Consider the following 18,185-nt stretch of genomic DNA (forward strand, 5'->3'; position numbering starts at 1 on the left):
GGGATATCATCTGTATGCAAGAGTTAAGCCGTTGCATTTGAAATTTTTTCATGGGAAAATCTTCAGACCTTCCATCTAAGATTCACCTTTTAGTTGGAAAAAGGATTCCAACTATTACAGTGACCAACCATTTTGAAAAGTAAATTATATCTCAAGGATAACATTTGCTAGAGGTAATTCCGCTGGCATTAATGTTTAACTAGGACAAACGACGGGATTTTCTCACATTTTTTATTGAAAGCACCACGTAATCAGCAAAAATCGGGTATAAATTGAATTTATCGGAAACTTTTTACCTAGTGTACCATCAGCTTCACTTTGAAAAGTATTCAAAATGGTGGACAGTGTATTTTGCAGAAAAGTAAAAACCGTACGCTTTTTGGACAAGTTGTGGTATTTTGCGCGTATACATGGCTATTTTGCAAGTCAGAACTACAATTTCTGGCAAATTATAATTGTGGCCTACGTCATCCTCGTACCGAACTTCGTAACAATAATTTCCTTTGAGTTTCAGCTGCCCTTCATCCGTGACATGGAGCAGTTGTCTGAGAATTTTTATATGAACATGTCAGTCCTGACTTGCTGTTCCAAGTTTCTAATTATCCTGAAAATGCGTCCCAAGTTGATTAGCATCAATGACCTCTTTGGCAAACTGGACAACGTGGGATTGACAGCACAACAGAGTGATAAATTGCAAAAGGAAATATTGAACTGTAATCGATTGACGACCTTTGTCACTTTTTGGTATTGGTTGGTGTCGACTACCACGGCCTTTAATGCAAGCCTATCTAATGGCAAAATACTCATGTTTAATGTTTGGACCCCTTACGACTTCCAACAGTCTCCCTGGGTATACTGGATAACGCTTTTATTCCAGTACAGCTGCTTTATCATTGTGGCCACACAGAATATGACAAACGATCTGATCGGTCCTTTGTATTTTATAATGCTCAGGGCTCACCTTCAAATTTTAATTGAACGAATACAGAATATCGGATGGGATCCCATGAAAACGCAAGATGAAAACTACGAGGATTTAGTAAACTCTATTAAGGATCACAAGATAATAATGAAGTAAGTAGTAAAACTGATCCTTTTAGCATACCTTTCTAATATCACGATTGAATGTCCTCACTTTTGCAATTATATAATATTTTACTTTATTTGTCAGTGTTGTAGATAAGCTGCCAAAATAAAATTAATAACGCGTATCTCATAAAGTTGACAAGCACAAGGTATGCCAAAAAAATGCAGACACTTGCGCCATAATCAAAATGTCTGTGTCCCTTCCAAAATACTCCTCGCCCCCCACTATCAAACAATCATCCCAACGGTGTTTCTGCAACACAACAATTTGCCTTAATCTCAGATGTGCTTCACTCCTTTCTAAATTCAACCCCGTTCGCGAGGGGGAAAACATCCAGTCAATCTAAGTCATTGTCATACATCGCAACCTTCACGCTATTCCTCTTCACTATCCATTGGAGAGATGCTGAGATTTGACGGGGGTCGAATTTTTCATGAACCTCTTTAAATGCATAGCTAGGGTCTTCAAAATGCAAGAGGTGAGGCTGATTGGTCAAATGTTCTCCCGCCGCGCTTGCCCCCTTTTCGTTTCAAGGTGTAGTGTGATTGTCTAAGCGAAATACAGCTCAGATAAATCTCTATCGTAGGAGCCATGGATTGGCATTGTGCCATCTAAATTCATTTCTTTTTCTCAAACAATAAGGCTGCATGACTTCCAAGCCGGGTTTCGCCTGGTAATCGTTCCGGTTATAGCTGAAATGCATCTGAGTCAGCAGTGCCTGGGTCTTGTCAGATGGTTTCATCCAAAAATCCTCCGACTTTTTAAGGAAAAATGGGCTACTGCCTTGACTTGCCTTGACGAGTCTCGCAAAATTGCTGCTCTTTGATGGCGCGTCAAAACAAAGGTGACTTGATACGCTAGATGGGGATTTAAAACCTTCGTGACTGCCTTCAGATCAGGCATTTGGCAAGACTGATCACAACGAGCCTACCCCGCTTGTGAATGACAAACGCTGAACAAAAAAAAGAATAGATACAACTGATGGCCCACACTCTTAAGCAAGCTCTGTAATGACCATATGTAGCTTTGTCCGTTCCAGGGTCTAATACCAAATATGAATTGGTGGATACTTGAAAGACCATTCTAAGTGACCGGAGTCGACCAAGAGGGCAGAGCTATCCAAAAAACCTGAAAAGGGTGGTGAAATTAACCATGAAGGTCCGCTCACAATTATTGAAGCTCCAACAAATCGTTTCATCGACACAGGCATACTTGCCTCTTTGTTAGCAAGGTTCGGAAAAGTTGGGAGTGGGAGGAAGTAGTTTGAACACTTCAGTCCCTCACGTGTTAATGCATAAAACTTCACGTGCCCTTAAACGGAAGGGTTGTTCCCCCACCTGGAAAACAAACAAGAGGATATAACGCGAAACTATCGGAGCCGCAAGAATCGAGACCCGAGTGCCGCAAACGAGATTCCTGCCTAATTACATCCTCAATTGATGCTTTCGTTCAAGAGTTCAAGATATTCAAGAGGCGTAACCTTCGGGGTTCTCATTTGAGTTTTGCGTCGCCACCGCTTCTGCTAAAAAAATTCGTTCTCTATCCGCTTGGTATTGGTACAGTCTTACATGCAATAGCCTCAGAATCGAAAGTGTCGATTTTCTTGCAATTATCCGTGATGGGGCCAAATTAGTGTTTGTCAAATAAAAAAGTGCGGATCGCTTGAACACGACAATACTTAGAAGATGTCGTTGTAATCTTAACACAATCGTGTGTCTCCAATGCACCTTGGTAACTGTGGCTGGGCTTCCAAAATATAAATTCTAGATATAGGGGCTTAAATGTCTGTCGAAAACCGCAATAATGGAAGGATTTGAGATCTTCCAAACGATCCTTGTAAAAATGTCCTATCTGGCGATAATTCTAGTAGACCAAATCTGAATGACAATCCTGATATTTAAACTGAGGGTTTCCCGAGATATACTTAACATTCACTTCCCCTTCAGATTTAGCAAAATTGCGGTGTAATTAGACAGTGGGCCTACTTGAGAGATACTCCTCTAACTCTTCACTTTACTACAACAACTCTACCAAATTGTTTTTCGTTAAATAATTCCCGAGTCTCCTAGCTATCGAACGCAAGACTAAAAAGTAGCCGTCGTCAGTGGATATCCTATCTTCTCCAACAAATGAGTTTTTGAATTCCTGCCTCCTATTCGGTTCTTCCGACAGACTGGTGCCAATCTCAGTATCAATCTACTGCTCTATATCTGAATAGATCGATGTTCCCTAATAAGTTCGAGTTAACCAGGTCCTCCACACGTAACAAGAACAAATGGGCAAAGGTATTGGTGTGCTATCAAATGGGAGCTCCCAGGACGCTATAATATTGTACGGAATCCACAAAGATGGAATGAAGCGGTCATGCTTGACATCTAAGAGGTTAATTATCACCGCCTGAGGCATCAAAATCATACATGTAGGTCTGAATCTCTCGTTCTGTCCGTTAAAGTTCTGGGCCTGTTAAAACTTTTCAAGTTCCCTCTATCGTCATGCCTGTCTGTCATAAATGCGACAGGACTTGAAGGAGGGAGGGGGCGTGCGTATTTGAGCTCAAAGTTCCAAAAGTAGTCAAACGTTTTCGGACCAACGTATCCTGAATGACCAAAACGCACATTATCTCTCTTCGTGGCCTCGTGCCACCGTGAGTTGTCGCGGTGCGCCAGGAAGTCAAGACCCAAAAGAGCCTGAATATCCTGGCGGAAAAACAGGAGGAAGGTGACGTTGGTTACGATATCAGTAATCTCGTTTATGGGCTATATTGCGAGTCACCCAAGATCGTGGAAAATTAACAGATAGTAAAAGCCTACTCAACCGTCAAGAAACCAAGTCAAGATTACAAAAAAGAAAATATTGAAATTAGAGCACACTTAGTTGCGGAGGGACTAAAAGAGAAAACCGTAAGAAAAGGAAAAATTAACAAACCAATATATAAATAACGTGAAAACTGTGAACACGAAAAAAATGGTTCCCCAAAATAAAACAATTAAAGCAAACATTGTTAGTCATAAAAAAAAGGAAAAACTTTTCATAATCCTGAAAGTGAATGAAACTCGAGGACTACTTATTCCGGTATTTTTAACTCTTAAATGTCACCACCGCAGAACCCATGTATTTCATCAAGGGTTTACATCCTCACTTCATCCAGATGAAATAGAACAATTTTAAATATTTCAATCACGCAACGAAAAGATTGCCGTTCCACAGAAAAGTAAGGAAGGACGTTCCTCAGAAGCTCGGACGACGACAGCTTCCTTCCTTCCCTGTAGACACAGAGATTTCCCGAGGACAATCACCTACAAGACGCTACGTGTCAAAAATAAATACAAGGAATGACAAGCCCTTAGGGTATAATACCAAGAAAAGAATGGGAAACTTTGCAGGGTGGATTGAGAAAATATGGCTTAGGAGCACTTGCTTCCAGGGAAAGGGCATGTAACCTGAAAACTGAATTCAAGTACTCGCGGCACCTTGCCGGGAACCAAGTTGGGAAACTATTGTATTTCTATCCGACACACCAAAATGAACTTAGCAGCCGGGAAAAGGCAAGTTTCCACTGGCTTACCTAGAAGCAACCTAACGAATGTCGTGTCCCACGCTGGGTGCCATTTGTAATGACAGGGTCAAAAAATTTGTAATGACAGCGGCCAAAGCTGACAAAGAGCTGACGAAGCTGACCTTGAAAATCCGCTCCACCGAACTGTTCTGTGCCTCCCTCTAGTCTGTTTCCGTCGGATCCTCATTTTTCGCCTGGTTGACTTCCATTGACTGCACAAAATAGCTCCTGCAGGTTACGGTACTGTAATTGTGAAATGGGTTATGCCAATTCAAATCGCCGATCTCCAATTTCAAGGGATTCGAAGTGGTATGTCTAATTTAAAGATCCTTACGGCGAAAAATATATTGAAAACTGCAACCGATTCTAAATCGGAGAGTGGTTCTAGCTCCAGCCAGTGGTCCACTATGCGGATGATGAGATTCCAACTCATGTGCTCAAATCTGGATGATGAAGGCATTAGGTTCTGCTTGGGGTGTTTACCTAACGAGCTGCCTTTGATCCTGGATAATTGACAACACGGGTACAATTTCTTCAGTTGGTTTAGACTGACGACCAAACATAATTTAGCTTTACCAATTTAGAGAAGATAGTCTACGCTGTGCCTGGAAACAGTTCATGCATCACACCGCACCTTGCTGTTGGTAGCCTGGAATGACTCCAATTGAACCTGCCTACAACAATTTGTGCTCTTCATTATACTAAAGTGTTTCAATCTTTGAGTAATCCATAATTGAATTGTGGTGAACACTAGTTCTTTTTATGGGAGGCAAAGGATCATTACTAATGTTAGTAAGCTCCCTTGCTTCCAAAATGTAACACAAATAGTCTATTGCTAGTTTCTAGTAGTTTCTGGCCATCCCTTTTGTATTTATATGCTGCGGAGTAGAGCTCCTTCTAGTAGAAACCCAGCGAATCCTGGAAGTCTTTTTTGGAATACTCCTCGAATCAAAGTCCCTCTAAAAGCCCTGATGGACTTAATATCCGCTTTGTTATAAGGGATAACAAAAAAGGCGCTCTTGCCGCTATTTCTTTTGCAAATGGTCTTTTACCGCTCTGCCGTTATCTGGGGCTGCTTGCTGATGAGGAGGGAGTTTTCTTCACCTCTATGAAAGGTCTCCGGAAATTAGGAATATATAACCCGATCAAACCACACTAGGTTCAAGGTTGTCCACAGGGTGAGGTACTATCGCCGCGTATGTGGAATATGGCATTAGATGAATTCAGGATTACGCAGATGACATTGTTTTAATTTGTAGGTGCAAATATGTGGATACTCTATTCGATAGAATTCAACTGGGCTAAGGGTTAGTAGTGCCTGGTGTAGAAAGGTGGGACTGCGTATGAAGCCAGCCAAAACCACCATAGTACCATTTACTTGAAAACTTTACGTGACATGGAGGTTAAACGGGAAACAGAGGTCAAATATTTCGGAATTACGCTAGACTAAAAATTACTCCTAAGATGGAGCGATGGCGTAGGTCAGGACGCCAGACAGCTTTTAGGGATATCGAATTGGTGGACCTCGGCGTAAAACCGGGATGTCTGGAGTTTCTTATTAAGGCAGGCCTTGATCGGATACCGTTTGTTGCGCCGTTGATGATGATGAAAAATTACTCTGGAAGACGGATGTCGGAAACACTTGCCGGAAAACCACGAGGGCTCTGATGATTTGTAGGTCCATACCAGGAAAAAATAGGGTTACACTTACAGCCGATGATTACTTATTGGGCGGTAATTTGAGCAGGAATAACTGAACTCAGCACAAAATCCAGGGAGGCACACAAACTGTAAAGACTGGCTTGGGTGTTTATCATTGGGGTAACGAGGATATGCCCAACGGCATCTCTGGAGGTTCTTCTGGGATAAACCCCCTCCATTTGCATATACAGATAGATGTAGGCAAGGAGAACAATATTCAGGATGACCGGCAGAATCAATGTGGCGGTGACGCAAATTATCAATATCAAGGGATAACATGACAACGAGGTTTCACTTCGATAAGAAGTTTGCAAACATGTTGGAGTAACAAGGCAAATTAGGGGAGCGTGGCTTTGACATACGGCTTAAACCAGCAACTGATTACTTGGTACACTGATGGATGCCTCACAGCAGAAGGAGCGGGTATCGGTGTCAATAATCCAAGGAAAATATATTTAGAGCCAAAGGGTAAACACGGCGGCAATATTCGGCATAGACAGATGTACCTCCTTTAATCTCCAAAGGAACTATTGAAGGTGGAACATAGCTATTCTCACTGACAGTCAAGCAGCGATCAAGGCACTTAGGTCCAACCAGGTGAACTCTAAACTGGTACGGAAATGGCTTGATAGACTGAATTTGCTCGGCTTGTTCAAAAAGGTTTGGATACTCTGGGTTCCAGGCCATGATAGGTTGAAAGGCAATGAGGCAGCGGACAAACTATCTCTGGTTTGACAGCTCTACCGATCCTATGATTTCGGATATCAAGCATATGGTTTGCCGCTTCTTCAACGCTTCCTATATGTCTGACAATCTGACAATTGACGCCCTTCGAGAGATGGTAGCTCGAGTGCTCTTGACTATGTTGTATGTTACTCAATCTGACTTTTGCGAATTCCAAAATGGAGTCATTGCGGGTGCTTCCATAGTCATTACGAAATCAATGCTCCTATAGATTAAAAACTTGATATCATCCCAGCCCGTCACTACCCAACATGACTTCCCACACTTACTATTACCATTTCCAGCCTGGTCACACTTCTCGCTTGGTCACACTTTGGAAAACGGGTTGTTTGCTCAAGTTGGGGAGGTGCACTTCAGTCACTACACTGGATCTGAATTCTTTTGTGGTGATTTGAAAACTCCATCAACAAATATAGTGGGCGTAACATTGCAAGAGTTCTTAGGTGGTTGGCGTACTTTTTATTGGACGATGATGGGATTAATGTAAGCTCTGTGTAGGCACAGCAGAATTTCAGCCTTTTTATTGCGTCCTAGAGGTAGTTCTTGCTATATCTCTTTCAGCAGCCAGGATCTAATAGAATATTCCCACCATGTCTAATACTGAAGACCCCCGTAGAGTATTTACGTGAAACTTAGAATCTGCCCAATTGGGTACTTGATAATGTTGTTGAACCGTCACCTTCGGCATTTTCTTCGATCTGAATTCTTTATTTTTTATGCACCATATGAAAGGACGCAGCTCAAGGATTGTTTAAAGAACGTAATATGTAAGCCTAAAAGAATCATGGCATTGAATTCCTTTTTCACTATGTTCATTGTACCTTTAGCTAATTGCCCCTGTTTTAATATGTAGCCCTGGAGTTGTGACTATATCCGCTCCTTTCATCTCCTTCTAGTCTAGCTTATTTTGGGAAACGTTGCCAAAATCGCATGATATAGAGTTCCACCGGTGATCGCTAGGTGAGCCGAGTTCTCGATCGATATAAGCAAATAAATTTGCGGGTCTGGAAGAGGAAGAAAAACGGAAAAGGTCTATTCGAAGTGTGGATGCGGAAGGGGGTTCAAAATCAATTTGGAGTATGGTGGTTTCCCATTGAAAGCTGAAAACTCAAATTATGTGCCCTTATGTGTCCGTTAACTCGGTGCCATGTGATTGACTTCACAGGCTGAAACCATTATTTAATTGTATATAGCATCACTCGCGGTTCTGCTCCAGAACATGAGGGTGTTGGTGATTTGATTGTATTATTTTACAATGTTTAGACCTTGCCCGCTCAGTCTACTCCACCAGAGAGCAAATGGCAGACGTACAACCAATGGACTTAGCACGCCTGTGGAACTATGGTGTCACCATGACTCTGCAGGCGACAAACAAACTGTGTTTCATTGTCTTATCGTCCGCTCCTAGTTTTCACGGAACAACTTTATTAAGCTGACGGAGTCCGTATGCACTTAATGCAGAACCGAATTGCTAAGAAACTTATGGTTCACAGACCAGCTTAACCAAGCTACCAATTTTTTAAAAAGGACGGTTAATCCCTTCTGTTCAGAGTGAAGTTTTATAAATGAGAGCATCTTGTAACGAATTTTGGTTTCATTTCTTCCCAGACCGAGCGTCTGACGTCTCGTCCCTGTTCTATATGAAACCAATGTCGTCCTTACCGCTCTAATCATATTATGGGGTCATAGGGATTGAATTCTGGAAATGACTGTGGTCAATTTACCATGGCTGCATGGCTGCATGAGTCGGATTTTAAATCGGGTTCACCAGTTTGGTAGTCGCCAGACCTTGGTCTTCATATCCACATGTTGACAATATATCTTTTCAGAAATCAATTTAATATTTGATAATTACCAATTAGCTTCCACAAGAATAGCTTTTAGAGATAAAGATAAGATAAAAAAGGTACTTGGTAAACTTGCCTGAAAGTAATTCACATGAAAGGTTAGAGTTTGCAGCAAGGGCAGTCCTCATTACTTATTTTCTTCAATTTCTCGTTTCAGCATTTACAATATATTGCAAAACCTTATTTCCCTAACGATTTTCATCCAATTCGCGGACACAGCCATCGTGACGGCAATGCAGCTTCTCATAATACTTTTCTATGCAGTGAACTTTTCGCAAATCATAATGCTGATGGTATCATCGTTAGCTTCCATCATTGAAATCTTAATCTGTTGCTACTTCGCTGACAGTTTCACAGAAGTAACAAACAATTTGGTGAATGCAATTTATTCTGCAAATATTTTCGATCAATCAAGGAATTTTCAAAGAACTGCAATCATCTTCATGCAAATGACACAGGAGTCAAAAGTGGTTCTTGCTGGGAAAGTTCTACCGATAACATTGGTCACATTCGCATCGGTAAGTGTACTCATGGACAGGTCAGCATGTTTGAACGATAACTTTTGGTTTTTCTTTTTCATAGATTATGAAAACTTCGTACTCACTACTGACCCTAGCTAACCATATGCGTTGATCTTCATGAACCAGATACAATAAAAAAACTGAACGCTAGTAATTTGCACGACGCTATCTAGATCTATCAAATATTACAGTCTCTTGAAAGCACTGTCCTTGATACAAATGTATACTTTAACCTATTGTTTATTAAATGCTTAATGTTCATGAAAAAGGTATATTTATTATGATTCACTAGGACAAAGTTATCTCCATCAACGACGCCACAGTCCAAAGCCATCCTAAATCTGTAGCATCATTCACCTGCGGTATCGATCCATGGACCGTGGTATCGATCTATCGACTCTTCAGTTTGAAAATGTCGATAGAGTCCTCCCACAGGAACATCTAGGAATCCTTTTCTTCGCCATTTACTATAAGCCTCCGTCCGTTTTGTCTTCTGCAGTTTATTTAGGAAAGAGTCATCATCGGCTGCTTTGGTCACGAAAAAATATTCCACTGTAACGACGGGGCGGGTTGGAGAGTATGGGAGTAACACAACCTCTCTGTTCGAACCCTACAGCCACCAGCCTCTCTCTCTGTCTCATTAATTGATTTTAAGTCCGTGATAAGAATTTTAAATATATTGAACGCTATGAACGGAACAATTCAGAAAGAATGAGAATCAATCCGTCTAGTATGCAGCCATTTGCCTCTAGGATCTCCGAAATATCCAGGTTGTATCCTGCAACTTTTTAAAGAAGTCGCTCCAATATATTCATTATATACAGCGTGCAGACGTTCCAAGTACCAAGAGGGCATTTCAGTTTTTATTGTCAAACTAATTGCCATTTTCTCTAGGTCTCCAAGTGCCATAGCCTGGTTTTAAAACCTTCCCTGCTCTAGGCAGATGGATTTTTCCCATATTAAAAAAAATCTAACCACTGCCCACTGCCTGCAAAAGCGCTTACCATCCTACCTAGTCTCCATCTACCTCTCCGCGACAGGACACCAGCTTAAGGTTCCTGAGTAACCAACTAGACGTCCCTATCGATCCACGAATTTTGGGAACCTCAGATGTTTCTTCGCGGAGAATTCTATTCTCGCCACCTCGATAAAAAAACTAGGTTTAACACCTATGACACATTTACCCAAAGATAAAAGTGCACCGGCTCCTCTAAAAAAAGGGATAACCCCACTACGACTTAGATACTAACTACTTCCCAACAGGATTACCAACATTTTTTAGAAAATGGAAAAAGGAAATTTAAGACAAAAAAGCGTGAGGAGAGTACAGATTAAATCATGCATCTCAAAATCTTTTCCGGATCTACCAAGGAAAACTGAAGAAAAAGAAACTATGACAAAACAAATCCATGCCGGCTGGAAAGACGACTGACAGCCTGCGAAGATTTGTAGCTGAGGATCTGGGGATCTGTGCTATCAGTTGTGGCAATACCCGGAGAAATCATACGCAAGGAATCAGAGCCTTTGGCGCAATACTGGTGCCACCCCAATGCGGCCTGTACTGAACGTAAAATATATATCTCAGTCGCGGTAAATGCGTTAATGTGCTCCTTGCCAGGACCTACACCTCCCCGCGGGGATAAAACTGTTGTTTTAAGAAGTGTTTAAATCATCAAATGAGATACCCCAGATAGAAAGACGAAACCGAACAAGTTAGCAGACTCGCTTCCAATCGCATTCGTGGAAGTTTCGTTCAAGTATGGTAAATATCATGGGGCGATTTACTATCCTTCGGGAATGCCTGTTGAAAAACATATTGAAGCGTGAACCGAAGCCCAATTTGGAGGGCATTGATTAAACTACTTTAGAGTGGATTCGGTTCACAATCCCAGCGGTAAGTTCTGGCTAGGTAGGAAAAAGCATATCAGATATTAGAAGAACGATCCTGGAAGGAGGACAAGGGTCTGCATGGTGAATAAAATCCCACATAGATATCAAAGACTGAGGGGTAAAATTCATTGCTGCCAAAGAAAGGGAGGAGAAGATACGAGACATCGACGAATAAACTCCAGGTTCAACTGTGTTTATTTGAATTATCTCCCAAACTTTCAAAAGGAATATGCAATGACAAAATGGGTTGAAGCTGGTCATAAGATCATACTGAGTGGCTAGAGACCCAAAAACGTAAAAAGATAGCGAAAGTGACCGTGAAAGTGCGCCCATAAATGCTGAAGCTCCATCAAAGTGTTCCGCCAACATGTGCTTGCGCGCCTCTATGCTAGGCAGGCTTGGGAATGTAGGGGGCGTGCTTTGAGGACCTCGATTCCCCCTTGTGTCATCTCACCAAAATTCACGAATCCTTTCTGGTCCGTAGGTCCAAACCAGATCCTGAAAAATAAACACAGAGGAGATTCACGCAAGCCTATTTAATGCTCAACACACGAGCTAGATCTGAAAATAAAAATAGAAAAGAATAACGGCTCGACCGCGCAAGTGGAACCCTAAAACTCTGGCCCCGAGTGCCGCGATCGGGAGGAAATACCCACGACAAATCACATCCTCATTTGATGTTTCCCATGCCTAAGATGTAGTGTGAGGCGTGGACTTGGAGGTGAAGATCAAAAATTAAAAAAAATTCAAAATATTAAAAAAAATATTTTAAAATAAATTGTGATCTAGTTCATCCTCAATCGTCATCTTCTTTTTCTTCTTCATCGTGATCGGTTCCTCGATTTGCCATCTAGTTTTATCAAATGTTTGACCCGGATGTAATCGCGAGGATTTTAAATGCCCCATCGACTTTAATGTTCAGATCAATCTTGGGAAGTGAATTCTCGTTAGTACGAATTACGTGACCATTCCATCGAAGACGCCTCCCTAATAGTTCTTCCACGATCGGTACAACCCCATATCGAGCGCAGAGATCCTCATCTTGGGTGTGATCACAAGGTGTCACGCCACTAGTCCAAGGCAACATCTTCATCTCCATTACGGCAAGACGTCGTTCATTGTCTTTTATAGTCGGCCAATACTCAGAACCATAGACAGCGGTAGGACGGACGACATTGCAGTAAATTTTCGATTTGAGACGTTCGTTGATACCTCGCTCACAAAGAGCACCAGTTGTGGAACGCCACTTCATCCAGGTTGCGTTAATGCGTGAAGCAATTTCATAACGCAGTTCCCCATTGGCTGATAGCATTGACCCGACGTGTTTAAAATGCTCAGTTCTGGACAGGTCACTGCCGGTGACAGTGATTGTGCCTGTTTCATGGGGATCGGTCGTCAAAAATTCAGTTTTATTCAGATAAAATCTGAGACCGTTTTGCATGAGGCAATCATTCCATTTTTGGACAAGTTGCTCAAGATTATTTTTGTTATTACACGCTAGGAAAACTTCAGCTGCATAAAGCACCCACACAATGCGCTGGAAGTTTGATGTCCCGTGTGACACTATCCATAACAAGAACAAAGAGGAGTAGCGAGAGGGTGCCTCCTTGATGAACACCAACAGAGGCTCGAAGCGGTTTTTGATACGCCCGCCACATTTCTAACTTTACTCTTCAGATCGTGGTAGAGCAATTGAACCCAGCGCACGAGTTCTTCTGGCATTAAGTATTGTCGTAGAGCATACCAGGTGAGTTCGTGTGGCACACAATCAAACGCTTTTTCTTGATCCAGAAAGGCAATGTAAAGAGGGTGAGGCTTGTCAAGGAGTTTCTCCATGAGTAACCGCCCAGCGTGTATTGCGTCAGTGGCTCCACAGTTTTTGACAAATCCGGCTTATTCACGGTTATTTCAACGATTTCGCGAATGCGGTTGCCAACAATGCGTTCAAAAATCTTGACGGTATGGGAGAGTAACCGGATCGGACGGTAATTTGAACATTCTACTGCCTTTCTTTTTCCATATCGGAACAGTGGTACTTTCTTGCCAGTGAGATGGTGTTCTTCCTTTCTGAATAACCCTATTAAAGAATTCGAATTCACTGAGCCACACTGTTGGGTCCCAGCTCTTTGCTTTCCAGAGCTCAGATGCGATGTCATCAGGGCCTGTGGCTTTTCTCAATTTCTTTCGTTTTATTGCCTCCTCTACTTCAGTTACGCTGACAGTTACGTCGCCGGGTTTTACGTGGGTACCAGTCTCGTGGGCTTAACCCCATGGTTTTCTTAAGACTCGGATTGTTTTTATGCCCACAATCAGAGCCCCGCCGAAGCAAGCTACAACGGTACCAGTCTATACCCAGTGCATGGCTCAGCATTCATACTGGTGGATGCAAGAGCTACCAAAATCTCTACCGAACTAAGGAGTAGGGCACCCGTGTTGAAAAGCAACACCACGCTGAGACCCGAAGGTCTCTGTTCGCTTGAACGCAACCACAATCCCCACGAAGCTCCCACTAGGGGGCCAACCGTAAATAACCAAGCTGAACGCACATGTAACACCTGAAATATATGAATTCAGGGGTTATCTTGGTTCCTATGGTTCCAGTATAACCCTGGGAAGGTTTCGTGACTATTGCCACTTCAGATGAGTCCCCGTGCAGACGCGGGTTCAATCGCCCTAATAAGGCCTTTGGAGCATTCGCCTACTGCATCACGGCCGGCTAGCAAATGCGATACAGGGTCTCCCGGTGCCACCACTATGGAGGATCTCCTCGGCCACTTGGTTTTGATTCAGCTGACAGGGTTGTCCTCCCCGCTACCTCTGAGCACCAGTTGCACTGACAGGAGGAACTGCTCAAAATGTCGGCAATGATTGTGGAAGTGGAGGATAAGCAAATTCTTCAGTTGAAATCTGCTCGAAATATTCCCTCCATCTATCCGTTGCCATTGATCGGATGACAGCGATCGCTTTCTTTACTTTACAATGTACTTTGAGCCAGTGGGCAGGTACATTGGTATATTCCAGGCGGAAATATACGTCGTAGACAAATCTGCCTCCTTTAATCTGGAAAGGAACTACAGCGAGCAGAACATAGCTACTCTCACCGATAACCAAGCAGCGTGCAAAGCACTTAGGTCCAACCAGGTGAACTCTAAATTGGTGTGGGGAGTAGGCTGACATTTGTAGAGAACGGACGTGTCTACAAATTGATATTATTAATAAAAATAATTTAAAATTGAAATTAAATTAACTTTTATCAAGAATATAAAAAGATATTTATATTACTTAATTAATAATATATAATTTAAAACTTAATTGAAACTAATTTACTTTTGAGTTATTATCTAAGTTACTTTTCCTTAAAAAGTTTTGAGAAAAAATTCGTTTTTTTGGCTTGGAGGGAATGAACGGCGAGCCGCCGGCGGGTGGCGGACCAGACCGGCCCCCCACCATAAGGCCTAGGGGCACTCGGATCGGCCGTGGAGTCCGCAACGAGGAGGATCCAGACTTGAAAAGTGAGGATAGCCAATCTTGAAAGAAGAAATGGCGAGCTGGCGAAGACACTCGAAGATTTGAAAAAGCAAATGACAACATTGATAAAAAAAAATGAAAAACTTACAGAGCAGCTAATGGCTGGGGAGGCGGGCCCGCCGTCTCCAAAGGTAGCCAGAAAAAAGGTTAAGCTATCTTCGACTACTTTTGCAATCATGGAGCAACCGGGCTGCCTTGAAGGCGAACAAGTTCTCGACAGCGAATCTGTCCGTATGGAGGACATAGAGAGCAGTAAAGCAGACGATACGAGAGTCGGCGACAACGGTGGCAATGGAAATGTCCCAGAAGAGGATGCTAACCAGGCAAGTTGCAATTGTGAAGATGGAAAATTGGGTGAGTTTTTGGTCTATGTTTCCAAAAAATTAAAGAAAAAAAACAAAACTCAAAAAAAAATGTTAAATAATGTTAAAAATAATGCAAGTACGAGTGAAAATTTAAAAAATGGTCCGACTGGGGATACAATTAGCACCCGAAATAAAGAAAAGGGGGAAAGGGTGCCCCCCATTAATGTTTATAAATTAGGTGGTAGAGATTTAGCCACTCTACTTAATGGGAGCGCGGGGCTCTCGAATTTTGTTATTAAAAAGATGGGGGCCGAGAGAGTCCAAGTCAAATGTAACAAAATTGCAGATTACAAACAAAGCACGGGAGGTCCTCGAGCGAGTGAAGGCTCCTCACTTCACCTACACTCTAAAGGAAGAGAAGGTGCAAACCTTCCTTCTGAAAGGCTTGGATGCGGAGGAAGAGCCCGATGAGGTGCTCAAAATGCTCCGGGAGACAGGAACTGAGGTTAAGTTCCTCTCAGTGTCACGGTTTAGTACGAGGAGGTCCGTTTTGGAAAAACGAATCCTGCCGCACTTCCTCGTGCAGATAAGCCCGGAGAGCCGGGGAAGCGATCTGATCGGCATCAGGCCGCTTAATTACCAGGCCATTCGTTTTGAGCGCCTGCTAAGGGGCGAAATAGTCCAGTGTCAAAGATGCCAGCGCTATGGTACCTCGGTAGTAAATTGTCAAATCACCTTATGATGTGTAAAGTGCGGGAAAGACCATACCGCAGCTGAATGTTCGCTGACTGAAGCAGATGGCAAGGAAAAAACTTTCTGTGTTAACTGCGGAAGCGGAGGGCATCCGGCTTCGTACCGTGGATGTCCTGCATACCGCAATGTTAAGGTCACAAGGCAGCAAGCACCGAAATCGGCTCAAAGAACGAAGGTGTCAGCGGCGTTGGACGGTACCGTCCCTTCGGCACCAATCGTCTCGGGGATCCCATTTGCAGAAGTAGTTCGACAAGGGGGAGCTAAGAAGCCCCAACAAGATGCAAGTGGCGGGATGAACACTATCCTCAATAAAATACTAACCATGTGTGAAAACATGCAGCATACCCTACACGTACACAATACAAAAATAAATAGCATAACAGAATATTTACACAAACAGCATGTCCGCTGCTAGGTCTGCAGTCACAGCGGTACCACTGGATGGTCTCCGGATCATCGCGATTAATGTGAATTCCATCGTAGGAATCCATCGAAGAGCGGAGCTCCTTGATTTCGCTGCCAAACGACAGCCTGACATAGTCTTGATTTCAGAAACCCACCTCAATCCGAGGCATTCGATAACATTCAAGGATTTTGAATTCGTGAGGAACGATAGACGAAATTCTGGTGGGTGAGGTGGTACCGGAATACTTGTGGGTCGCCATTATCGTTTCAGGCATATTAATAGGCCTGAATTTGAAACCTTTGAGTGTATCGAAGTCTCATGTATTCTTTTTTCACTGCCTAGAGGAGGGAATTTATACATTCTGTCAGTCTATGCAGTGGGAAACAACCGAGCCAAGTTCAAGGAGGAATTCCATTCTCTGTTTACGATACTGGAACTGAATAGGCTGCATAATTACTATATTATAGCTGGCGACTTGAATGTTAAGCATACCTCGTGGCTAAACGCCACAAACAATCCCAGAGGGGTATTCCTCAAATCTTGGATAGAGCAATACCAGATAGAGTATAAATGCGAATTATATGGGTCAGAGAGTCCAACCTGGCCCAGGCCAAATTCCTATCTGGATTTGTGCATTGCTGACGCGCGCTTGAACTTTAATTTTAGGAATCCTCAACGGAAACTACAGACTCTTCCTTACGATAGCGATCATAACGCTATTCTTATTGAAGTTCTGTTTGATGGACGAAGAGTTCGCCTTCTGCCGATGGACAGTGGCGTCCACAGGCTGAACTTTACACAAACAAATTGGAAGAAATTCCAAGAGAGGTTTATTCGGGGATATCGAGAGGAATGCCCACCTCTTTATGGGGAAAACGATAGTACAATTGCACCAGGTGACAGGAACTTGAGCAACGAGGAAATACTTTAGTATCTTCTCAAGCTGGAGAACTTGACGCTGGAAACAATTGAACAAGTCGTCCCTAAGATTAAACCTCGCAATAATATGGAAGGATATGAAACTGCAACCATAAAACGGTTGAAAAAAGTGAAAAGCCTTCTGCTCACTCGCGTCAGCAAAATCTATCGGAGATATGGGGACTATCATCATCCCATATTGGTTGAGTTCAAATCACTTCTAAAGATCGCGCGGGATCTTATCCGTCAACATTACGTAAATGAAGTGAACTCCCAATGGCGGGAGAAGTTAAAGGGTATTTCACCAAGCGATCCAGATTCCATGTTTACTAAGATAAATACGTTATTCCGGAAGATGTCACGAATAACTGCACCGAGAATTAAAGTCGGTGGCAGCGAGATACAACACCTTATTGACTCAGGTATAGACACGAATAGCGTAACTGCTGATGCGCAAGGCAATTACATCGTGATGGATGATGCTCTGAAACCCGAACTTATAGGGGAGCACTTTGAATCGGTGCATCGGCCCAGAACGGACTTAGAGCCAACGCAACTTTCGGAAATTGTAGAACGAGAAATATAGCCTGAATGGCACCACAGTTCTCCAATTTAGCTCTGCATTGCAGGCTGATCTCATACCGAGTGATAATCTGCTTGATTACTTTGTCTCATGTGTTGAGTTAACTTCCATATTCAGAAGAGTAAACAATAAGAGATCATCCGGTATGGATGGCATTCCCAACGTGGTCCTCAGGTATTTACCAGACATTGCCATTCGTAATTATTGCATTTTGTTCAATAATTTATTGAACAATTCCTTCTTTCCAGGACAATGGAAGAAAGCCCGAGTATTCCCGATTTTAAAGAGAGGGAAGGATTCATCCAGCCCTCAAAGCTACCGCCCAATCAGTTTGCTGCCTAACATC

At 42.7% G+C, this 18,185-nt stretch overlaps 1 protein-coding gene across 1 annotated transcript; it reads left to right on the forward strand.

Moving 5' to 3' along the window:
• The first annotated feature begins 312 nt into the window (after positions 1 to 312).
• Positions 313 to 9,713, forward strand: LOC119654958 (odorant receptor 33a-like). The gene is made up of 3 exons (XM_038060616.1): positions 313 to 1,074; positions 9,093 to 9,453; positions 9,518 to 9,713. The coding sequence occupies exons 1-3, from the start codon at positions 335 to 337 to the stop codon at positions 9,566 to 9,568; spliced, it is 1,152 nt and encodes a 383-aa protein (XP_037916544.1). The 5' UTR covers positions 313 to 334; the 3' UTR covers positions 9,569 to 9,713.
• The last annotated feature ends 8,472 nt before the right edge of the window (positions 9,714 to 18,185 follow it).

This window comes from Hermetia illucens, chromosome 4 (genome assembly GCF_905115235.1).
Source record: "Hermetia illucens chromosome 4, iHerIll2.2.curated.20191125, whole genome shotgun sequence".
Taxonomy (NCBI): domain Eukaryota; kingdom Metazoa; phylum Arthropoda; class Insecta; order Diptera; family Stratiomyidae; genus Hermetia; species Hermetia illucens.